Source organism: Prunus persica, chromosome G8 (genome assembly GCF_000346465.2).
Source record: "Prunus persica cultivar Lovell chromosome G8, Prunus_persica_NCBIv2, whole genome shotgun sequence".
Lineage (NCBI taxonomy): Eukaryota > Viridiplantae > Streptophyta > Magnoliopsida > Rosales > Rosaceae > Prunus > Prunus persica.
The window spans coordinates 1,522,750-1,547,015 of record NC_034016.1 but is presented as its reverse complement, the minus strand read 5'-3'; the positions used below and the strand labels follow the sequence as shown (position 1 = coordinate 1,547,015).

Sequence of the window (24,266 nt, the reverse complement as noted above, 5' to 3'; positions counted from 1 at the left end):
CATTTCACCTCTAGTATCTCATTGCATATAAATCGCGAAAAATAAATCTGGTTGCACTTAAGCTGTGAAAAATTATGAATTGGCAAATAAGTTGGTATACAAATTTTCTTCATAACCAAATTTTCTTCATAACCAACACGAAAAGTTGGTACCCCAAAAAAAAAAAAAGAAGGATCAGCCCAGAATATAGATCAATAACTGTGATAAAAATAGACTCATTTGAAGGACACAAAGAAACATGGGAAAAAAAAAAAAACGAAAATTACCAATGTTTTTCCAGAACGGTGAAATCCAATTACTTTCCTGCAACAGATCAATCCAAACATAAAATCTTTTAATTATGTTTTCACAGTTTTACCCCCATTTATATTGATATTTTTGTTTTGGTGTTTTTAATAAAGTAAGGGCATTTTTGGGGTTTCTGAGTGTTTCACTTTTAAGGCGTTCTGCGTTTTTTCGCATCCCTAATTTTCTTCTTCTTCTTCCCCAGCACATCAAAGCGCCTCTTCTTTTTTCATAAAAAAAAGGCGCCGTTCTCTCTCTCTCTCTCTCTCTCTCTCTCTCTCTCTCTCATTTTTTAGCCGAACCCTATTCTCTTTCTCTCACTCTTTGCCTCTGCAACTTGTATGGGGTTTTCAAATTTATTTATTTATTTATAATATACTGGGTCCGTTGCGGTCATCCGCTCAGCAAAAATCGAAATCGAAAGTGTCTGATTAAATATGCAAAACGACGAGGTCATATGGCAGGTTATCAGGCACAAACACTGCAGCTTCATGTCCAAGTACGCCATTTTCTTTCTCTAATGTTCTTTTTGTCTGTAAATTTTTATAATTTACCTTTTTTTTTTTTTTTTTTTTACTGTTTTTGAGTGTTAATTGGTTTTTTTTCTTCCTGTTTTTGTCAGAATTGAAACTGGGATATTCTGTAGAAACCCATATAACGTCACTGGGATTTGTAACCGAAGCTCGTGCCCTCTGGCTAATAGTCGCTATGCCACCATTCGCGACCATGATGGTACTTGTTTCTCATTTTGCTTCGTGAATATTCTTTGAAGATGGCGAAGAATGACTGTATTTTAAGGTCATTTCCTGATTTAACAAAGTGGCTTGCTTAATATTTAGTTGACACTTGATCAGAGTTTGATGGAATTTAGGTAGAGCTACGAATTTGGAATTTAGGCACTCTTTAGTAGACCAAAGTCAATTATGTTAGCAGATTCTTCATAATCCTTTTAGCTCGGGGCCATTTTTTTTAAATCCATTATGAATAGGCACCCATATAACTTTCTCCTTGATCAACACAAAAGCCTCTTAGCTGCTTCCGTTCACATACATAAACCTTCTGCCTTTCATCCATGGAGATGCCATCTTTGAACACGATATACTGTATGTCAAAAAGAAGCATCTAGAAAATGCTGCGCGCAACTTTCCCCCTGCAAAACTAAGAGCACTTAATGTACGACATCTTACAACTACAATATAAGAGATCAAACAGTCTCCAATCTCCTTTGAAACCTATTTGTTTTCTAACATTATCCGAAAAGCTTATATGGTCTTGTTGATTTTCTAAGAGTGTAAGTTTACTTAAAATTTCTAATTATGCTGATACCAATGAATTTGTTTCTATACAAGCAGCAATGCATATAATGTTTTCCTATGTTATGTTTGTGTCCTGCAGGAGTCTTCTATCTTTATATGAAAACTATAGAAAGAGCTCATATGCCAAACAAATTGTGGGAAAGAGTTAAGTTACCCAGGAATTATGAGAAAGCACTTGAAATTATTGACAAACATCTGGTATTGAAAATCTGAACCCTCTTTTTAACTGTTTCTGATTAAATGTATGTTAGTTTTCATAAAGTTAGAGGTTCTTGAAGTGATTAATCAGCATGACCTTCCTGAATTGGCAGATGTACTGGCCTAAGTTTCTTGTGCACAAAACAAAGCAACGGCTGACTAAAATGACCCAGATGAGGATACGCATGAGGAAGCTTGCTTTGAAAACAAGGTCTGTATCATCTCATTATGTAATGCTTCGTGTCCATGTGATAAATGTCCACTTCATCAAATAATTATGTTTTTTAAAAGAATAAAAATTTGTCCGAAAAGTGACTCCAGAGAACTGACTTCTTTACCTTTTTAATGTTGATATTGAAGAAGTTGTTTTGAGCCATTGTATTGATGCAATTCATTGTGTTTACCAGGGAGAAAATAATGACGACACCAAGGAAAGAGAAAAAGAGAGAGGCTAGAAGAGAGGAAAAGGCTGAAAAAGCTGCAGTGTTGGATAAGGTTTTAACTTAACTGCCATACACTATAAATGTACTGGACTTGATCTGTTATTGTTGCTAGATCTCATAAAGATTTACTGTCCTTCTGCAGAGCATTGAGAGAGAACTATTAGAACGCCTCAAGAAAGGAGTTTATGGTGATGCATATAAAGATATATATAATTACCCCTTTGATAAATACCAAAAAGTTCTTGAAGGGGAAGAAATGCAGTTGGATACTGAGAGAGAAGAGGAAGAGGAGGAGGTATTCTTTCGCAAGTTTATCGTTTCCTTCTTTTTGGATGATCTTAATCTCAATTATTAGTATTTTGAAATGTGCAGTATTTCATGGTATGCTTACTTCAAATTGTATACTTTCATAATCTAAATACTTTTGTGGTTGGAATAAGCAGGAACCTGAGATAGAATATGTTGAAGGTTATGATGAACTTGAAGAGGAAGATGATATTGAAGATTTTGCTGGTTTTTCAATGGACAATTCTCATGCAGATGATGATAATGGTAAAGCTAAATTCTAGTCTTAACAGAATATGAAATGGATGCATGCATAGTCCACACAAAATTTGCATAACAGACTCTAATTTTCTAGTCAGCTGTGACTAAAGAAAAAGGTTTATAATGCTTTGTTCCTACTGTTGTATAAAATTATGGGGAAGAATTTGTGTGCTTGTGCGTATCAAATGGACTCATTGAAGAATCTTAATGATGCAGTTGGAAGTGATGAAGAGGCAGAAGCAGTTACTCGCAAGAGAGAGAGAAAGGAATCTGCATTTGCTTCTAGAAGATTTGAGAAAGATGAACCTGCTGCCAAATCGAAGAAGAAGCCGAGGGTACTTGTTGAGGTAATGGCTGGTTACATCTTTCAGTCTTGAGATCTTTAGTTGGTTCGGCATAGTTTTCTCGCTTTTTCTTGTGTGAAAAATATCACTTTAACTAGAAACTATCTTTCCTATCCTTAGGACTAAGGGGTTGCTATTAGACCATATCGTATGTTAAATCCAAGCTGCATCCATCTTATCTCCCTTTTAGTTGTAATTGATTAGTAGAGCAGTACACTTAATGTAAATAATACCCTTTTTTAAATAATTGTGAAATCACTATAAATAACTTGCTACGTCTACACGTCTGTTGTGATATGTAAGTCATCCTTCGAATCTGAATCTATTCCTTATTTATCAGGTTGAGCATGAAGATGCTGGTGTTAGGCAAAAGGCAGTCCACTGAGAACTTTTGCTTATTTCATTATTTGATCTGGAAAAGAGATGGTTGCAACGCTCTTCTTCGGAGGTTGGCCATCGATTTTTCTAAAAGCTTGCTGGGCAAGGAAGAAACTTGCTGATGGTGACCAAATTTTGAAAGATTTTGATAGCTGAACAATTTTTTTAAATAACCGTAGAAAGTTAATTTGTTGTTTTTAGTGTTGGGAAGCCATTGTATTGCTAGCTTTGAGTTGGAGCTGGCTTTGGCCTGTGGGTTGATTTTAGGCCAAGGGGCATTGTTAGTTAGTCCTTGGTTTTCTGTATTGTAAACGTCTTCTTTAACAAAGAAAAACAACAGTCTGTTGGAAGGATCCTAGCTTTTTCCTTATATAATTAAAATTTTCTTTTGTTTTGGATTTTATTTCTGTTTATGAATCCTTGTTCTCTTTTCATTTGGGTGACGTTAATGAGTACTTCTCCTGTCATTGCCTTCGAAGTGTAATTTAAAAAACATAGTTCTAAATTAGAAGGTTCTACAGTCTGGGTTGTTCGAGATCCAACAAGTCATGTCGTCTCTAGTTGGTTAACAACAGTTAAACCCTTTCCTTCGTCGTATCAAAAGAAAACCAGCAGCTGAGCAGCCGCCCGGTTGGAGCCCACAGGTTTCTCTAGTACTTTCCAGTTCTCTCCCCCTTTCTCTGGATATATGTTTCCTCTTTCTCCAACACTTTGTATTTCTGCCTCTCTCTCGAACTATCAATCTATTTGTCTATCATCTTCTACTTGTATAGTCTGAAAGAAATGGATCCACATTACTCCTAGGTGACTGTTATTTCGTCCATGTTGTTTCAATTTGGTCAATTGTGCTCTTGTAGTTTTATAATTGTAGCAATTCAAGGACAAGTTATAATTTCTGTCAATTTCTTTCACGACGTCACCACTACGTGCACCTCACATAGAGGAGTAAACTCTAGGGGACCAAAAATGACTTTCATTGAAATTTGATTTGAATTTGTGTATCTTGTATGTAGGTTTTGAGTAATGGAAGGTATAAGAGCGTGCACCACAGGGCAGTGACCAACAAAGTTGAGCCAAGGTTGTCATTAGCAATGTTCTATGGACCCAACAAGGACACAGTGATTGGTCCAATTGAGGATTTGATTGACGAGGAACACCCTCCATTGTACCGGAGATATATGTATGTAGAGTTTTTTGAGAAACTCTACAAGCAAGAAGGAAAAGAAGATTGGTGAAGGAAGCTTTTGAGTTTCACAATTGATAATGGCCATGAATCAATGATCTGGTTGATGTATTTCAAAACCATTAGGAGGAGAGTTCAATTGACCATTCTCTTGTCTAATAATAATAAGCCAAGAATTGACTCAAATCTAGCAGTTTAAAAGCACCTTCACTTGATGAAAAATTAAAAACCAGACTTCAATACTCCATCAAAAACTTGAGCTAATTTCCAAAGAAAAGAAACTAAAGATGGCACATGCTGCCTGCTTCTTCAGCCCAAATCCCAGAGGTGGTGCTTGGCTCATTAATTGTTTCATAGCAAAACACAAAGTGTCATTATTTTTCAATCAAAATTAGGAGTAGATAGAACCCATTTATTATTTTCAAGTATGTACATTTTATGCATGGCATCTATTCAAAGTTTCAAACAAAGAATTTGTGACTCTGTCTGTTGGTACTTATACTTTGGCAGGTTTGCATTAGATGGGTGTACCACTGCCAGGTAGGGGCAACTCTTGCTGTTAAGAGCTACAAAGGAGGGGTTAAAGCAGAATCTGCAGGTGTTTGACTGGGAGCTAACAGAAGATGACCTTGACAAGATCAATCAAATCCCACAGCACAAAATGATGATGAGAGAAGAACTGGTTTCGGCTGATGGATCATCATTCCTGTTGAAGAATTATGGGATGGAGAGATTTAGGCCTGAAAACCAACCCTTGTTATGTAACATGTGTTGTGTGCATCCGAAAAAAGGCGACAGGGCCCATCTCTATGGGAATTTTCTCTCCAAAGTTTCTGTCTCTATCTAATTTTTTTTTTCTTTTCCTTTATAGTATTTTATTTATAATATAGGATCTAGTTTATTATTATGCATCGGATTTTGTTTACTTATCGTGTATTGGAATCATTCTAATTCGTGCTTTTCTTCTGTTTACTCACACATGGATAGTGGAATGATTCCAATTCTTAGCTCTCCATGCGTTTACTAACACATAATGAATAAAAAAATTATGTAGGCTCAACATTAAAATCCATAATCGAATGCACTCAAAATTAGGAATGGAATTAACTAGAGGAAGTAATTGACCCAATTCCAATTCCTTAATTCTAGTATCTAAGTTCCACCATTCATGGCTTCTCATCATTCATGACTTCCCCAAATCAGGAGCCTCATCAAGCATATACAAACCCAGTAAATATGCTTAGTAAAAGGCATTGTACTAAAAACGATCTTTTTTTTTTTTTTTTTTCCTTTTTACGAAGATAAAAAGCTCTCTCTTTTATTTGTTTGTGCTTTTTCCTCTTTTGATAAATAAAGTCCTGTATTTCTTTTCATTTTAATGGTAAACCAATGAAATTATAAATACTATAACAACAAGAGCATTCACAATGGGTTCTTTAAGACAAATTTTAGGAAGAAATTGGAAAAATACAAATAGAGAAAAAAGACTTCTAATAGCTTCCTATAATTTAACGTTGATAATTATAGTATTTATGGCCCCATCAAATTAGGAGAAACACTTAAATGAAATTGGAATAACACTATTTTACTATCTTCAATCAATCATGTTATATCACATTTGATATTTTTTTACATGACAATCTGTGATTTGTTGAGAATTTGAAAACAGTTCTATTCCAGTTTCATACAAGTTTTTATGCTAAATTTGAGTAGATTCGAAATTTTTGTGTGTTTAGCGTGCTATAATAAAGGAAAGAAAAGAGGCCAAATATACAGCCCATTAGTTTCTGTTCCGTAACTCCAGAACACAAAACTCAGCGGTAACCTAGAGAGTGAGTTCTCAGATTTTTCCGGTGGAGATGGGATCCTTAACGAAAAGACCGTCTTTTTCTCTTTGAGGTATTTCCTTTCCTTATTCGCACCCACACGCACACCCACACCCACACCCACACCCACATTTTCTTTTTTATATGGAAATCCTTGGTGTTACTTCTTTTCACACAATAAAATTCAAGTCTGCAGATTGTGTTGTCTTCTCTTATTCTTCTCTTGTTGGTGTCTGGCTTGTCATATTTTGTTCTTCCTTGCCGTTGTTCCGCATACTTGTGATCATTAATAGCAGTATCATTGAAGACCCACATGAGGGTGGGATTTATATAACTGAGTAAAGATTTCATTTTTGCTCAACAATAGGATTTTGATGGATACATTCTTGAATGATATCCTATCTCCCACTCGACCCAGATGGAGAAAAGTGGCATATGGAGGGATGCAACCTGGGTTTGATGACAACCATACAGATGACTCTTTTCTTGAAGATATGGTTATGAATGCCAATGTTGTCAAAAGGGACATTCTGAAAGTGATGCTGGATTCTGTTTCCATCTCCCAATATCTGTGTATTGTAGCACTTGTTGGTTTGGTTTGGACCTACACCCTCAGATCAATTCTGAATGAAAATTCACTCTTGCTTCTTGATGTCACTCTTCTTGGATTGGGTTTTCTGGTTCTCCTTTTAACTAAAGAAATGCTTTCCTTCAATCTTTTCTTTCGTTACTTACTCAATATTTCCTTTTTCATCAGTGGCTTGTATGTTTTAGCTCCCATCTATCAAACACTTACAACATCCATTAGCTCGAACTCCATTTGGGCAGTAACTGTGTCACTCCTTGTGCTCCATCTCTTCCTCCATGACTATTATGGATCCACCGTAAGAGCTCCCGGGGCTCTACACAATCCGACCTTGACAAGTTGCATCTCTTTAAATGCTTCTGTTGTGGCCTCAGTTTTCATTGCTTCATGCCTTCGTTCAAGGCTTCTTGTTTTTGCTATCATGCTTTTCTCCTTGCAAGTTTTCCTTTTCGCTCCGTTGGTTACTTACTGTATTAAGAAGTATTCCTTCCGTTTGCACCTTTGGTTTTCTTTTGGTCTCATGATCGCAACCTTGGCTTTTGTTTATACCCTGCATTTGTTACTTTTTGTGATGTTGTTAGGATTGTTGATTTTTGTATCTGTGGTTTGTCCATATTGGCTTATAAGGATGCAAGAATACAAATTCGAAATCAATGGTCCTTGGGATGAGGCTAAACTTTGTTTTGATATAACTGATTAAGATTTTCGTGCCCTTTTGTGTATTTGTGGTTATCTCCCGCTTCTCTTGTCATCCATCATATTTAGGCCTATGTTTCATCTGCATAGCAATTTGCTCTCTGCCATTTCTTTGTGGATGGATTTCATAGTATTCCATTGTCTTTGCTTTCAAGGAAGTTGGGATATGTTAGGTTGCTGTTATTAGGGAAACACAAGCCATTACCCTCATGTGATAATCATAAGCACGCCTCGTCTGTTGTTGGCGGCATGGGATAACAGAGGTGGCTATTCAACATTATCTACTAGTTCTGGAGGGACATTACAATGGCGCGAAAGTTCCAATGGTAATTTGATATAACCCCTTGTGTTCATAGTTCATTGGGTATTCAGCAACTTTGGACCATCTGTCTACTAATCTATGTGAAGATGCAAGCTGTGTGATTCAGAGAATTGAATTTGAGTTGGCTAATTCCAGCTAGATGCTATTCTCACTTGTGTGAAAGGGTGGATAATTTGGGTGGAGTAGCAGAAGAGGATTTTGACAATTATAGTAGGGTGGAGGTGGAGCTGCTATGGGATAGAGTTAGATTTTGAGCTTCACTTTGTGCTTCAGTTTCATCCGAATTTTGGGTTTTACTTTCTTTTACAATTGTAGATTGGAAAGCAGCAGTTATGTAATAGTCTATTATCAGATAAGGTTTTTTTGTGGGAAGTCTGATGGTTTTTGTTGTTTTGGATGTATATCTTTGATGGATTAATTGCCCACTGCGTTTGTACACTATCCTTATTGTTTAATAAAACTATTCTTGCTTCTCATAAATTAATAAATAAACAATATGTGTGCTACTCATTGTGCACACACTTAATTATGTTGATATGAGTTTTGACCATAACTTGTTGATTTTCATATTTGAAATGCAGACAAACAAATTGAAATGGATGTCAGTTTTCACTATTAATTTTTTTTCCTCTTGCATTTATCTGAGTGATGAAGATATGTGTGATGGATAAACTACTTTGTATGTTTTATCAGTGACTTAAAAAATTTGCCAACTGCTATACATTTACTTTTCTTTTTCTCTACAGATCTGTTTCTGTGAACTCATAAATCTAACTTGTCCTTTTTACACCTTCATCACCTTCCCCAAACATTTTAAAGTTTAGAGGTTGTAACACTTTTCTTCTCATCTTAACATAAATTTTTATTAATAGTTTGGTTAAGCAGTTTTTGTTACAAATTAGTGCCTTTTTTTTTTCCCCAGCAGGCAACCTCAAAAGTTCATTACTATAGAAATAGTTCTTGCCAGAATGCTAAAGACCAGCTGATGAGACTGAAGGTGACATCTTCAAGAGCTTTGAAGGCCTCATGGTAATATTCTCCACCTAGTGATCGTGTGCTAAAACTGTATGATGTAACCTCACCATATTTTATCTGCATGGATGACAAACCAACCATGTTTTTGCTATATTATTGAATTCAACTCCATTGGAACTCTGGAAACAAGCATGAAGAAGTACTTTTTCTGTGTCATCACCCATCTCATGCACCAGATATGAACTTAACTAGACTAATCATCAAAATTTCAAAAGCAAAACTAATGTTAGGAAGCATGTTCCTGAGTCCTGATTAGACAGCACACCAAAGCTGGTGGTATTGTACTGCATATAATTCTTATTGGATGAAAGACACTTTGTGTAGGCTTGTCCAGTTGACATCATTAATGTACTCGTAAGAAACAAACCAGGGGCCATCAAACGTGAAAAGGAGCTTTACAGTTGTACTGTGAAGAAAAACATAAATGGTGGCTGTTTGTCTCCTATCTCTGTTTGACTATATACATATATATATATATATATATAATTGTATACATATGATATTTTGTTTAATCAATGCATTTGACTTACAGTTTATACATGTATATGCATGTGCACACAGATGGGAAGGAAGAACAATAAGATGAATTGTGTTGAAAAGGTTGGAAGTAGATCACTAGCTGCGACCATATGGAATGATCTAAGTGTAGCTATATTCTGTGACCTGTGTATTAAGGAGGTGGAGGCAGGACATCCTCCTGACACTCACTTTAGCAAAGTTGGATGGAAAAATTTGGTTGCACACTTAAGTAAGGAGACAGGAAAAGACTATGATAAACCACAACTGAAAAATAAGTGGGATTCACTTAAAGCTGAATGGAAAATGTGGAAAGAACTAATTGGAAAGGAAACTGGTTTAGGATGGAACCCCTCGAAGAATACCATCGATGCATCTGATGAATGGTGGCATAGTAGAGTTCAGGTGTGTAAACTTCTTTTTAGTTTTTAAAGTGGTCTTTAATTATATCATCATGAATCTTTTCTAATAGTCGTATCTCTCTCTAAAATGTAGGTAGATTCTAATTATGCAAAATTTCGAAACAAAGGCATTAAACCTGAGATGGTGGAGAAGCTAGATAGGATGTTCTTGAAGACCAGAACCACCAGGGAACATGCTAAGGCACCCTTGTTTGGTGTTCCATCTGAAAGTGAGGAAGCATCCAAAGATGATGCTGTTAAACTCAAAGGTAGGGGTGATTCTGAACAGTTCATCCCAATTCTGACCACTCCAGCTACAAAAAGGTCATCAGGGAGGGGGAAAAGGAGAACAGTTCAAGAAGCTGACACTCAAGTTAGGAAAGAAAAGAAAGGCAAAAGAGTTGCTATAGGTGGGCAGAAGGTTGGAGGCACTGTGAAATTGTCAGAAAAGATTGATCACCTTCTTGAGTCAGTTGACAGTAGTAGTTCTGTAACTTTTAAATTGGAGGAAGGTGTACATGGCAGTAGCATTCCTGAAGTGATGCAAGCAGTTCAATCTTTACCTGGAGCAGAACCCGGTAGCAAATTGTGGTTGTTTGCAACTCGGTTATTTTTATCTGAAGACAAGAGAGAGATGTTCACTTACATGAAAGATCCTGACATTAAGCTTCAATGGCTTAATTATGAATTTGCTGAAAAATAACTGGGATGCACTTATATTATGAACCTTCTTGTATTATGTTGTTGATATTATGGTTTAAACTAGTGACTGTTGTTTTTGATATCATATGTATTTGTTTTACTGTTGGTGTTAATTCTTATAATTCATGTTCGGATGACTGCACTGTGCACCTGTGGAGTGGTGATGAAAATTGGCTATAAATTGCAGATTTATTTATAAATGTGGACATTCCATAAGATGACAAGTTTAACCAAGCTTTATGTGTTTGTGCTCGCACTAAAAAAAAGCTTTTATCATAATATGTATTGAATTACTTGCAGCGCAATTATGAGTTGAGGGTTGAAGGAGAATTGTTATTAAAATGGAATGTTCTTGTGCATTATATTAGATTCAATAATCAAATATATTATATATCTGTGTTTGGTAAGGAAATATCATATATTGGTAAGGAAATATCATATATATACTACTTACACACAGCTTCAGTCGAGGATCTCTCAAATTTTACCACATATGCGATCATATAAAGGGATGAAGGTGTCATTTTCCAAAATTTGTCACATATGGCAACCTTACCCGTTGCCACCCAAACTTGTAAAGTCTGCTTGGGCCAAAATTGCACCTCAATCTTTTGGATTAATCCAAACTATTCCCCCATGTCAAGGCGTAAATGTTTCTCCCCATTCAAGCTTTTTCATCGCAACTATCTCACATCTGTTTGCTAGAAAATCCTTTTACTACATAAAATCTGAGGACATAACTGCTCGACTATAAGAGACTCTGAGGGACAAACGTATGAAATACCTTTTTTTTCGTAGGATCTAGAATGCATGTGTACATATTCTTAACTACTTGGATTACAAGCCCCTTATGGTTAATAATGTATAACTTATTATACTCATGCCCGTATAGGGGGGAAAAAAACCCGAGAAACCCATTTGAGTTCCATTTCACGGCAAAGCTCTCTCCTTTCTCTTTCCCCACCTCTTTACCCATCCCACCTACAGGCCACAGACGAGCCAATTCATCTTTGACACACGATAAAAGAGATAACACACTATTTTCTACATAAAAAAGATTAAGGGGTAAAGCATAAAGCTCAGATGAATAACTGATATTTTGATTAATTTTCTTTGGTGGAAGAAAAAAAAACGCAAGCGTCTCAGGCAAGGAAAATTGACCAAGAGTTCAAGGATTCAACCAAAGCTGGGTCGTCCAGCCAACGAACCAATCTGATGTGCACTAAATATTCACCCAAACCAAATAAAACCATACTTTCACTTCCCACTCACCAATCTGTGCTTTCTACAACAAAGAAATGGCTTAGAACCCAATGCTTGTCTTGGCCAATTTCTCAACTTCCACATTCCATACCTTACTATCTTTCGGGTCGTGAGAGTCGACCGCACACTCAGATTCACAACAGTAAAGAAATTGAAAGAAAACTGAAACGGGTTTGTACGGATTTATATTAAAACGGCTTCATGGGCTACAGAAATTTACATACGTGAGAAAAATTTGTAATACAAGGATGCATAGGATTTTCAGTCCATAGGGAACACTGCCTCATACATTGGCTTTGAGATATAGGCCAAGAATTTCTATTATAAGTTTCAGCGTAAATAATTCTACACAAATCTCTTGTAAAAACAGATTCATTCATCATCTCTAATCAAAATCAACCCAGAAGTGTATTGTCAGATTTTGTAAATCAGTGACCAACCATTTCAGGCTTTCAAATTTTAACATTGACGTTCATTAAAAGGAATAATCCTTCAAATCCGCCTTATGGTCATCCATTTCCATGTCAGCCGCACACTCAACTTCAGTAAGGGAAGGAAGTTGTCTGGTTTTGCGCTTCAAGTTATGCTTGTGCCACTCACTCTTGAAATGATCCCTGTACTGCTTGGAATCACCCACAAACGCATTGCATGTGTTGCATTTGTTCTGCTTTCCCTCCGATGCAACAGTTCCTTTCCCCGTAGAAATGCTCTGTTTTTGCATTTCATTGCTCAGTTTTAGCATAGGATCAGCCAACTCCTTTTTCAATAAGTCAGAATCAGTAGATTCTTTTTTCTTTGATAAGTCAAAATCAGAGGACTCATTGAGCGAGCGCGATGGTTCATCCTCATGATCATCGTATTGATCAATAACAGTGTCACCCTCAGCATGCACAGAGAGTGCAAGAACTTCATATCTCCCATGCAACTTCATCATCAATCCCTCGCAGTCACGATAAAAACCAGGATCCAATTCACAAATCTGCACAAAATAAAATACAAGATGAACAGACGATAAGAGTTCACGATTACTCCCACAATGGAAGAGTATTGCATAAGCAATTGTATATGCGTGACTCGGTAAGTAGCATGCTTAAAGTACACCAGTCTCTATTGCACTTTAAGAAATTAATTTGAAAAAGACAAATAAAATATCTAGACTTACAATAGATATCTGACTTCCAGTTTGATCTTTCGAAACTATTGTAGCATTCCAGGCAGTCAGCTTCTCAGAAAGGGATGAAAATTCTTGTTCAGGTACTATGAGTCGCAATCTCATTGGAGACCGTTTTATCGGGAAGTGCTTCTGAAGCTCATGAATAACTTCCAGAGCCTGCATAAGAAATGGTATAATAGATATTCAACAGATAGTAACACCATGTGCCATATTACCTAAATCAGAAACGTTGCACCTCACACAAATAGAGAGATATATGTCCTATATTTGTACAGATATTCCACAGACAGAAACACCACATGCAAGCACGCATGTGCACACATACGCAAGTCTACATATTATACACATATTTCACAGAACAGCAACACCATGCACGTGCACACATACACACATACACATAAAAATAAATGAATGCTTATATTTCAGACAACAATACCCTGCAACATAATTTTCATACCGGCAGACTCATTTAGAATGCACCAATCCTTTTCTTTTCCCTGGTACTTGTGGTATTTAAGGTAATACAGTAATTATCAATAAAAGTGGCTGAATTCACATCTAACAGGCATTTATTAAACTCCATACAACTATATATTCTTATGTAAGATGCAACGAAAGAAAAATTCAGACACCTGCTTCTTTGAACCTCGATGTGGATCTACAGCAAAGTGAATTTCATGCATTAGACTCTCAATCAAGCTAATAGTGTAAGGGCGTCGAGTTTCGGGATTATAGGTTTTCTGCATAACAATGGTGGCAATGTCTCGAAACTGACTGGACAACTGAGATTCCCTCTCCTTCCCAGCCACTTGAAGCTCTCCTTTGTCCAAAATCTACAACAACAAAGCTTACAGGTCAGCCATACATTTACAAAGCTAATTGACCAGATAAATAACATAAACAAATTTATTTCACTGACCTCCAAACAAATCTTGGTCTGATCATCTGAATCAAATGCAGCGTTCAAATCTTTTGTCTTGGCAAGAATACCTTTCGAGACATTTGTGTAAACGGTATGTGATTGTAGCACTTCATCCAAATCTTTCTCTCTGTCCCAAACATATAACATAACCACTTTCTTGAATTATTTATATTAGAACATATTAATGCCTCCATTGATACTAAATTAAATTCAAAATGTTCTTTAAAAAAAAAAAAATAATAATAACTAACGAGAACACATTACACAAGTTTCCTTTATATCCACAAATATCAATTGACAACAGAAGTCTGCCCAACATTTTGCTTCTCCAGTTAGACTTATATATATAAATCAACACACATGAATAAATTTACTTATATAGAACATGTTACAGACTGTATGATAAACACCTCAAAACTAGTTTATAAATATTTCTCAATAAAAATGGTGTATGCATATTATTCTAATTCTTCTAGGAAAATATGCTGAGGGAGCAAAGCACTTCTTGCAAATCCTTCTTTAGCAATAATTTGGCATTTAAATTAAACAAATTTTAGAGGTTGAGAAAGAGAGCTTACACGCCAGACCGCCATGAGAGGACCTTGTTCTTGTAACAAGCGATTTCGAAGCGAGTGCCGCGCTTTTTCAGACGCACCACCGCCACGTTCGTTAGCCTCTTCTGCCCTACGGGCTGCACCAATGATCTAGACATCTCTCTCTCTCTTGCTTTTTCGCTTGCTCGTCCTGCTGCTGTGTGTGAATTGTAGAATCGATTAATTGTACAATCCAGAGTCTTCTTTTAAGTGTTGGGCGGTTTGGCTGACCAAACTAACGTGTCATAGGCCTTTATACTAACAATGGATAAGGATATCCTTATCCTGGATAGGACTACAACCCTCGCAAATTTCAAGCCCAGCCCAACTCAACAATTGGGTTGTCGGGTCTAATCTCGGATTGACCCAGAAAAATACAAGGGTTTATACTCTCTCTCTCCCCCTCTCTCTCCCTCTCTCCCTCTCTCTCCGTGTTCTCGGGGTTGATTGGTTAAGCTTCACAGAAGCCATGCCTTCTTCCCTCAATAAATGCGAAGCTTTAGTTTCTGAGGAAGAAGTTAGCTCCAGCAGCAACAAAAATGATAGCAAGCGCTCCACTTTCTTCGATGTTTATGGCCCTCAAGTACTCTCTCTCTTTCTCTCTCTTCAATTTTATTTTACTTTTCTTCTTTGTTTGGCCATGAATTGGTTTTGGGATTAATAATAATTGCTGATCGATATATTGCATTTGAATATTGAAATTTTTTTTATAAACAAAATAGTAAATATAGAGGTGGGCATATATTCTTGTATCTGAAAGAGGTGTGTTTATAGCTATGCATTCGATTGTTGTGGTGTTAGTGTTATGCATATATGCAGTAAACTTTAGCTTATAACAGTAATGCTTTTGTGCCTGCCTTATAGTTGCTCTGTCTGGTGGCTTTTGATAAAGAATGAACTCTAGTGCATTACTTATAATTTTTCCTCCCTTTTCAGAGTAAAGCAGAGGTGGTTTTTAAGACGCCAGAAGCCAACTCAACTCTGAACTTGCAAGTGGGTATTCTCAATCACCCAATTTTTTTGAAATATTGTTAATTTTCTGTGAATTGGTTGGAAAAGTTTTGATTTGAGTTTGGCCATTTATTAATTAAGAAAAAAGAGTCAGCCCAGTTTGTGTTGTGGTGCAGGAGGTTCAAGAACTAGTGACATGGGTGCTTGGTGAAGGATTTATGCCGTCATGGGTTTTTATTAAGGTAAAGGATGCTCTCATTCCTTATCGTCTATTTTGATAATTCCAATGTATGAATGGTTACAGACCAATGAACCATAATGAGCAATATTACCAAAAATAGGTGGAAGAGTCATTAATATTCCTACCAACATGGTTATATCCATGGATAAGTTGTAGAGAGTTTGACCATAGATAATGTTAACACATCGCATCAAATAGGTGAAAGACTCATTAAACTGTGAAATGTTACCCTGTTCTATATATTTCTCAATCTGTTTGGATTTGGTGCATAATTTACAGACATGCAGTGGAAAGAAACGTGAATCCTTAGAGTTATTTATACTGTAACCTTGCATTTTGCAGAACAAACCGCTCATTCCCAAAGTGGTTATGCTTTATGTCCCAGGCCTGGATGCAGCTTTGTACTTATCACAGCACCGACTACTTAAGAGTCTCAAAGAATTTTGTGGCAAGCCAAGGCCAGTTTTAGCTCTCAGGTTGGTGATGAATATGATTTTTTTCCTCCACCTTACGAGGTCATTGTTGTGTATTTTCCTGTGCTTGCACTTTTTATGGCTTTATTCTTTTTTTTTCCTATGCTAGCTGTATGTCAGATGGAATGCAGACGATTGATGCCCTCCTAACATGCAAAGTGAAAAGAAAGAGGGAAGAAAATAGTACAGCTACAGAGAAATCTAACCTGGCATCGCAACAAGGTATGTGACATTGATCATACCAAACTTCTTGCTCTAATCTTAATTTGCTAATTTGCATGAAAAAATTGGTAATTGTACGGAGTTCAAGGATAATTTACTTGGGGGAATGCTATCCCAACTTGTCTGAGTAGAAAAGCAAGCCACAAGCACCCTGAATCTCTGAGTATTTATATAGGTCTCTGGTGTTTCAGTAATATGCATGCACTGAAAAGAACACTGCTCAGATGGCTGTCTACTTATTACAGCGCTCTAGTTGCTTTTTTAAAACTAATCCATTCCAGTTTGGCTAGAAGTCCTCTCTTTGGTAATATTGTTCATTATAGTTTCATGTACACTGTTCTGAATTAACGCGTCCCTTGTTGGGAGTGTATTAATGTTATGTAAGAGGAGAAAAATTTCTCATGTGAGGAGGAAATCTTGGATTGGAACTACTAGGACAGAGCCTACAGGGTTGTGATTAAAAATGAGAAACCAAATGCAGCATGTCATATGGATGAAGCAAATTTCGCATGGCCAACTTTGCTTGCTTCCAGAAGTTGAAAAAAAGTTTTTGTTGTTTTCTTCACGCCGTCAAGTATTTACTCTCATTGTAGTATTCCCAAATATTTGCATGCACAAAGCATGAACAAAAACGCAATGCCATCCGGAAAGAGTAGTTTCTGCTTCATGTAGATAGCTAATGATTCCTAACATTGAAGTGTAACATCAAAATTATTACACTATAATATTGGAGTGCACCATAAAAATCTTTGGATTTCCCTTTTGAACTTCATGCATTGTTTCATCAGTGTGAATAGAGTCCAGATGTCTTGGAGATCTCTTTTGTATGTGTTATTTAGCCATCCGGAAAGAGTAGTTTCTGAATCATATGGGCAGCTAATGATTCCTAAGATTGGAATGTCTCATCAAAGATATTACAATAAAATATTGGATTTCACTGTAAAAGTCCTTGCATATGGAAGTCTAGAAAAGCTTTCGCTTTTGAAATTCATGCAGTGATGTTAGTATGAATAGAATCCAAATATCTTGTCAGTTTTCTCTTATCTTTGAGATATCTTTTGTATTGGTTATCTAGTCATACAGTTTTTGCATTTCTTAAGTTGGTTTAGGTTTTTATCATTTGATGCGAGCTGCATAATGGAAGTTATGATATTTTTATCTTTTTACTTAAAATAAGTAATTTCCTTACTGAAGTTATGCAAGGAAATTTAAAAGGTCCTGTACTTGAACCATTGTTGGTCTTATTCCCTTGACCTATGCATTTTTATTTTTCTTGCACTTTACTAAGATATATTTAACCTTGCTTGAGGTTTCGTCCTTCATGCCTTAAATTAACTTTTACTATTAGCTGTTTGTGACTGGACATGAATGAAGGTTTTGTTCCTTTATAACAAGTATGTCCCTTCTGAAAATTATTTTGCCACTCCTTGCGAATCATCTTAACATTCTTTTTTGGTTGTCTGTACATGTCATTCTGGTACAGATGATTCATCCTCTGTGGACCTTATGAAAGAGCTACCTTTCCCTATTACATTTTATACTCTTACAACAAAACAACTTGAAGACAATGGATATTGCTTCAATCAGCCAGGTAACAAGACATGTGCTGTTTTAGTTATTATTTAAACATTTCTCTTTGAGTTAATTTGTGGGTAGTTCCTTAAACTCTTATATTGTTTCAATACAGGTTTTCTTTCTACTCTTCCAGCCCCTTCAGGATCATCTCATTATGAAATGTTGGCACTTGATTGCGAGATGGTAAATCCTTGAATGTCAATTTTGTGAAGATAGGAATATATTTAAATTATTTCCATAAAGTACTAGATAACTGTTAGCCTGTGGGAAGTTCATTGTCGGGCACATTCTTCCTTTCAATTTATTTTGTACTTGTTAGCTGAATCCTAAATGGGGGGTTTATCCACCAGTGACTTCGTGTCTGAGCCAGTAGCTGCTGATTAAAATGTTTAAGTGCTGTTTGTTGGTGATCTTGAGCTCAACTACTTTGGGGTTGGGGTGGTTATGTTTGATAGGTATATTTTTTGGAGGTAGTGCAGGGTGCTTCTAGGCTTTTCTTTTCCCTTCACCTTGGGACAGTTTCATGGTGGGAGGGATGATGTTGGTTTTGGCTGACACAAGGTGGCTTGGTGTCTTGTTCAGAAAAGAGAAAGGACAACATGGGAAAAGGAATGACAAGTATAAGACTTGGTTATCGATAAGAGGTCATGTACTGACATTTGAGCTTGAAGTTCTAAAACTAGATCACTACCTTCTGAAAGTTGCTTATTGAATGCACATGCTTCTACTTTTCTTTAAATCATATATGCTAATTTTTGTTGCTGTTAGCGCTTTAGCTGTTAATCTTGTCTCCCTGTATATGATGTGTTCAGATTGTGGAAATTTATTATTTAATATTTTCTCATAAAGTATTGGTGTACTCATGTCATCCTGGTGGATCCATTTTGTTTTGTTAGTGTGTCACAAGTGAGGGTTTGGAGCTAACAAGAGCAACATTGGTGACTATCAAAGGAAAGGCAAGTTCTGAATATTTTGTTTCCTAATTCTGCAAAAGTATCTGGGTTTAAATGTGGGTTGGATGCAAGAATTTCATAAATTTTTTTTTATAAATTTATTTAATCTAGAAGTTAGATTTTAATGTGACTTTGCAATTGTTGAGTGGTCTCATTTAAATTGGAATGTTTCAACACTTGTAAATTCAGTTGAAATCTTGCTCATGTCTCTTCAACTTTGGCCTGTGTCTCATTTTAGTCCCTAAAATCTGAATGTCACTGCTTAAACCCGTAAATCAATAATCCTTCATCGAGTTGGTCCAAATCTCAACTTTTGTTAGTTTTTCAATAAGTGATTGTGTGAGTAGCACGTGGTCACTTAGTTAAGGCAAATTAGTCATTTCCTTTCTTTCCCTATATGTGCCACACCAGCACATTTACAGAATTTTAACGGAAATGAACAGAAAGGACCTGTGGAAAACATGAAGACGTCATTGATCAATTTTAAACACGAAGACGTCAGGGGCCATTTATGATAAAAGCCCTCTTAATAGTATTGCCGAAGTTCTGTTTAGGCTTTTTGGAATTCCTCATATAAAATTATTTCAAGTTCTTGCTTGCCAAGATTTTTTGAAATTTTGACTAGTATTTATGATTCTGAATGCTTTGAAACTCTTAATGTACTCTAGAGTGTTAAAATTTATTCTATGTAGTTTCGTTCTTATGGTTTTGTTACCACAGCTGATAACTTGTTTTCTCAATGTTTGAACTTTCCCTTTGATGAATCTCAGGTTGTGCTAGATAAATTGGTTAAACCAACAAATACTATCGTAGACTATAACACCAGGTATGTTTTATTTCTTTTGTTATTCCTTTAATGTATTTGCTCTAGTCTTTAAACAGTTATGGCTGCTGATATTGCTTGGAAATAATTACACTCGATAGGAATTGAGAGAGCTAAGGAATCCAGACATTTTGTTGTCTCACAGTGCTGGAGTAATGAGTAGATAAAAGAAGAGGAAGTAACTTATCTGGGAAAAAAAAAACAATTAGACAGAATGAGCTAAACGTTATGATTTTTATGTATGACTCAACCAAACTTGGGCGTTGATAGTTTTCTATTCAATATGAAAAATAAAAATACTATAGGAAACGTGTAAAGCTTTAATCAAACCATCAGTTTTTCATTATTTATTATTTTATTTCTGGGTATAGGTGATTTTTAATGTTGATGCACTTTTGGATATACATGAGCCCTATAATTTGATTGCAGGTCTAATATTTGATTTACTGCTTAGTGAATGACAACTGACTTTCTATGCAGGTTCAGTGGAATCACAAGTGAGATGTTAGATGGCGTGACTACAAGTCTTAAAGATATTCAGGTTCATTCTTGGGTCTTGCTCTCCATTTTGTACATATGTATATATTGTATTGGTGCTTACTGGTTTTCCATGGTAATGACTTATGAGATGTTACTTCACTTATTAATTTTATCATATCATGTTAAGACACCATTTCATTCTGATTTATAACATTCCTTTTCTATGCTCAGGACGAATTTCTAAAGCTGGTTTACAAAGAGACCATCCTAGTGGGGCATTCCTTGGAGAATGACTTGTTAGCATTAAAAATCTCTCACAATCTAGTGATTGATACAGCAGTGTTGTACAGGTACTCCCGTGGTGGATCTTACAAATCTAAACTTCGGGATCTTGCCCGGAAATTTCTTTCTAAAGAGATACAGCAGTCAGGGGATGGCCATGACAGTATTGAAGATGCAAGAGCTGCTATGGAATTGGCACTTCTAAAGATTAGACATGGTAAGTGGCCATCTTTTGCATTTAAATCGTACCATTAGTGGAATTTAAGGGCATTGGTGGAAATCAAAAAGGGTGTGTAGTTTGTAAATTCACGAACAGGAAGATATGTAGCCTGCCAAAGAGTTTAAATCTTGCAAAACAGCTTTCTCTTACACCCTTTTTTCTGTATCACAATGCAATGTGTACATATCAACTGCACTACTTTTCTTAATGTATATATCTATGTAGCTGAGATAATTATCATGTGCCTTTGAATCCTTCAATGTCTGTTAATGTTGAAATTTAGTTTTGATCTTATATGCATGCCCCCTTTCTTGCATTAGGACCCGACTTTGGCACAAGACCATCACTGATACGGAAAAGACTCCTAACTGTTTTGAGTGAGAGTGGAAAGACCTCCTCTATCATTGATGATGTTTCTATTGTGAAGCGATATGCTTCTGAATTATCCCATGCAGTTCCTGTGTCCTCTGATGATGAAGCTTCTTCCAAAGCTCAAAAGGAGGTAAATTGTAATGGATGTACCCCCGTACTTGTCGCGTATTTATTATTTGTCTTGGCTACATCTTTTGACATGCTTGTCTTCATCTACTGTTGATCGTAGGCAAGGAATGATAGAGTGCATTTTGTCTGGACTCAGTTTTCTGAATTGAATGCTTATTTCAAGAAACAAGCAGAGGATCCGGAGAAGTTAAATGGAAAACTTGCAGAGATGATATCCTTGCTTACATGTGATAAGAATTCGGGAAATAAAAAAGGTATTAAATGCAACTTGGCATCTGAACTGAAGGAAATTCTAAAGCGAGTGGATACTAGAATACGTACCCTCTATGCTGCATTACCCACTAATGCCATGATTATTGTCTGCACTGGTCATGGGGACCTAGCAACTGTCTATAGGTATGTTCTACATTGCACCTTGATCATTACGATGTTGTCTTTTGTTTGCCCCTTGAAAATATTTTTAGAGAGCAATATATGAGTAATTGATTCTGCATGTTGGGGAAATTTGCCCATCGCGAGAGTCATATTGTTGGTGATCCCTTAGTGGAAATACATTTGGTGTTGTTTAAATGGCAATCAGCGTAGTATTCTATTGATGCCTCAGCGTAGTATTCTATTGATGCCTCAGCTTAACAGATTTGTTATGAAACATTGGTATAAGCAGTAATTTTGAATGTTGATTCAATTACTAGTAGGCTAGAAGGGAAATTATTAGCTTAACATTGGAGATGGCATGGGGGCTGTGAAATACCAGTCCATTGTTACTGAAGTTGATTCCATTGGTGAAGATACCCTTTTCCTTAGCATGCATTTCTTAGTACCACCATGTGACCCATAAAATACATTAAGACCATAAACCAGATGCATGCTTTTGAAATAATAGCTTTTCTAAAATCGTCAAATTTCAGAAATATTGTTTAAGAAGAAGGAATTAAGATATGTGATGGTTAGAATATTCCAAAGTTTCATGGTGATCAAACAGGTTATTTTTATAAGCAAAAAATGTTATGTCAACCAACAATAAAGTTTTTAACAAAGTATGCGAAGACAAAAGAATGTGAAACTAATGTGCAAGCTCAGTAACTTTTAGTGTGCATGAGAGTCTGCTCTTGAAGTTTATCATGAGAAAGAAGATTAAGTGTTTAAATTTCTGAAAGTCAAATACCCTTAAACCTCAAGGGAGGAATACTTAATTAGACATGGGGTTGAGTTTGATTGTGATGCCTGACTTTTTGCTGCACAATACACAAGTTCTTAGTGTCAAGATCAAGACTGCCTTGGTCTTCTAGAACAGAGCAAACTCTTGGAATAGTGTAGTCACCTCTGGTGATAGGATTTTGTGAACATTGTGCACGATATTATTTCTTGCAAGTAATGGTAGCATTCAAAAGTGTAGCTTGATGAGTTCTATCCTTACTTCTAGTGTATGTCCCAAAAGAGATGCAGCTCAAGGATAGAATTTTCTTCGACTGGTGAATCTTGTTTCATTGAAATCTAAGGCTTTGATATCAACTATTTGGTTGACATCTTATAAAATAATACAAATTTATTTGGATTGTTGCATGTCAAGTTGCTTAATTGAAGTTGATTCGTGTCTGACCCTGATAACTCTTGTGCATGGGTGAAGATTAAGGAAATTGCTTTTGGATCGTAGTGAAACCACAATGTGCCGCGAGAGCATTGTAAAGGTATTGGAAGAGCTCCAAGCCCAAGCTGAGGTAGCATTGTGTTTTGTTGGTGTGAAGAGTTGAGTAGAGATATCAAAGGGTTGTAGGAGTGACTTCCAGGGAGAATTAGGTGAGGAGATATTATGGACAAAAATGAGCATTCCGGTGGCCTTTTCTACTTATGATCAGTGTTCACAAGAGCGAGACGGTTCCATATCTTACAAGGTTCAAGCAGCTTCTTGTCCGAATGATTTTTTTAGGGGGCTTGGACAACTAAAATCCCTATGGAATATCAGAAGTCGGCAAAGGTATGAAAGAAAATCTGGAATGAAAACAAGTTCTCTTAAAAGAGGGGCTGAGAAAGTGCTGGAAAAGTTGAAGAGGTAGTATATTCCCATACTTACCAGAGGAAGTCCTAATTGTATTTTCTGATCTTGTAATTTATGTATAATATTATTTTTCACAATTTTGATGATGTTCAATCATATTCAAAATTAATCGTCACCTTTTTCTTGGTGGCAGGGAGGAATGTGATAGAAATTATCATTGTAGCGGCTGGTATTTCGGATAAAATATAAAAGTGAAAATATGATTGATATTTTACTCTTCTTAGGTAGCATTTGTATTGTGCAAAGATATTTTGTTGTTCTTTTTTTATACAAACAATAGTCTAAACTATTCTAAATTAATCAAATTTAAGGAATTTGAACTTGGGTCCAAGGGATTGGGTTTACTGCTCTGACTAACTGGTCTAATCCACGTCTGCGTACAAAGGGTTTTATAGACCCTTCTACTTTGGGAATGCAAAACTCTAAATTTTTTGGTTTTGGAAAAGGAATCTTAATCTTATTAATTTACCCATAAGAAGACTACTTTGGGAATGCAAAACTCCAATTTTTTTGGTTTTGGAAAAGGAATCTTAATCTTATTAATTTACCCATAAGAAGAAAGGAATCCTTGGTTGGAGAGAGACTTCTATGAAATGTACTATGCTAGTCAATAACGTTATGACACGTATGATAATATTTCTACATAACATGGTATTATTGATCGAAGATAGCAAAACAGTGCTATCACTGTTGCACCTAAATTTTGCTTTCTTGTGGAGGGGTTGCCCCCCTGTTGTCAAATCAAGAGTAATGGTTTGCT

General features: G+C 36.2%; 4 protein-coding genes across 16 annotated transcripts; 3 read left to right on the top strand and 1 right to left on the bottom strand.

The window, feature by feature from the left end:
* LOC18766862 (protein MAK16 homolog) lies at positions 517-4,923 on the top strand. 3 transcript variants are annotated; one of them, XM_020553683.1, is made up of 9 exons: positions 517-784; positions 908-1,017; positions 1,681-1,799; positions 1,913-2,010; positions 2,207-2,294; positions 2,385-2,537; positions 2,686-2,794; positions 3,005-3,135; positions 4,524-4,923. In XM_020553683.1, the coding sequence occupies exons 1-9, from the start codon at positions 723-725 to the stop codon at positions 4,743-4,745; spliced, it is 1,092 nt and encodes a 363-aa protein (XP_020409272.1). In that variant the 5' UTR covers positions 517-722; the 3' UTR covers positions 4,746-4,923. The 3 variants fall into 3 exon arrangements, with proteins under 3 accessions (XP_020409272.1, XP_020409273.1, XP_020409274.1); XM_020553684.1 differs by lacking the exon at positions 4,524-4,923 and adding an exon at positions 3,473-3,913; XM_020553685.1 differs by lacking the exon at positions 517-784 and having other exon boundaries at positions 1,016-1,083.
* LOC18766850 (phosphatidylinositol N-acetylglucosaminyltransferase subunit C) lies at positions 6,142-10,890 on the top strand. Of its 10 annotated transcripts, none has more exons than XM_020570769.1 (6): positions 6,408-6,592; positions 7,957-8,127; positions 8,870-8,949; positions 9,049-9,152; positions 9,691-10,079; positions 10,170-10,890. In XM_020570769.1, exons 5-6 carry the CDS (start codon positions 9,708-9,710, stop codon positions 10,776-10,778), a joined length of 981 nt encoding a protein of 326 aa, XP_020426358.1. In that variant the 5' UTR covers positions 6,408-6,592; positions 7,957-8,127; positions 8,870-8,949; positions 9,049-9,152; positions 9,691-9,707; the 3' UTR covers positions 10,779-10,890. The 10 variants fall into 10 exon arrangements, with proteins under 10 accessions (XP_020426364.1, XP_020426358.1, XP_020426360.1 ...); XM_020570771.1 differs by having other exon boundaries at positions 9,046-9,152; XM_020570768.1 differs by lacking the exon at positions 7,957-8,127.
* On the bottom strand, positions 12,243-14,933 carry LOC18766322 (ribosome maturation protein SBDS). The gene is made up of 5 exons (XM_020570670.1): positions 14,715-14,933; positions 14,134-14,263; positions 13,847-14,047; positions 13,203-13,370; positions 12,243-13,019 (listed from the first exon to the last, which is right to left on the bottom strand). Exons 1-5 carry the CDS (start codon positions 14,846-14,848, stop codon positions 12,516-12,518), a joined length of 1,137 nt encoding a protein of 378 aa, XP_020426259.1. The 5' UTR covers positions 14,849-14,933; the 3' UTR covers positions 12,243-12,515.
* LOC18766786 (small RNA degrading nuclease 5) lies at positions 14,972-23,818 on the top strand. Of its 2 annotated transcripts, XR_002273015.1 has the most exons (15): positions 15,106-15,312; positions 15,666-15,722; positions 15,857-15,922; positions 16,264-16,397; positions 16,504-16,616; positions 18,100-18,207; positions 18,304-18,374; positions 19,088-19,147; positions 19,915-19,970; positions 20,448-20,508; positions 20,679-20,946; positions 21,270-21,451; positions 21,551-21,846; positions 23,078-23,500; positions 23,640-23,818. XR_002273015.1 is itself a non-coding variant. In XM_007198929.2 (14 exons), the coding sequence occupies exons 1-14, from the start codon at positions 15,199-15,201 to the stop codon at positions 23,199-23,201; spliced, it is 1,710 nt and encodes a 569-aa protein (XP_007198991.1). In that variant the 5' UTR covers positions 14,972-15,198; the 3' UTR covers positions 23,202-23,729. The 2 variants fall into 2 exon arrangements, 1 of the variants encoding a protein (XP_007198991.1); XM_007198929.2 differs by having other exon boundaries at positions 14,972-15,312; positions 23,078-23,729.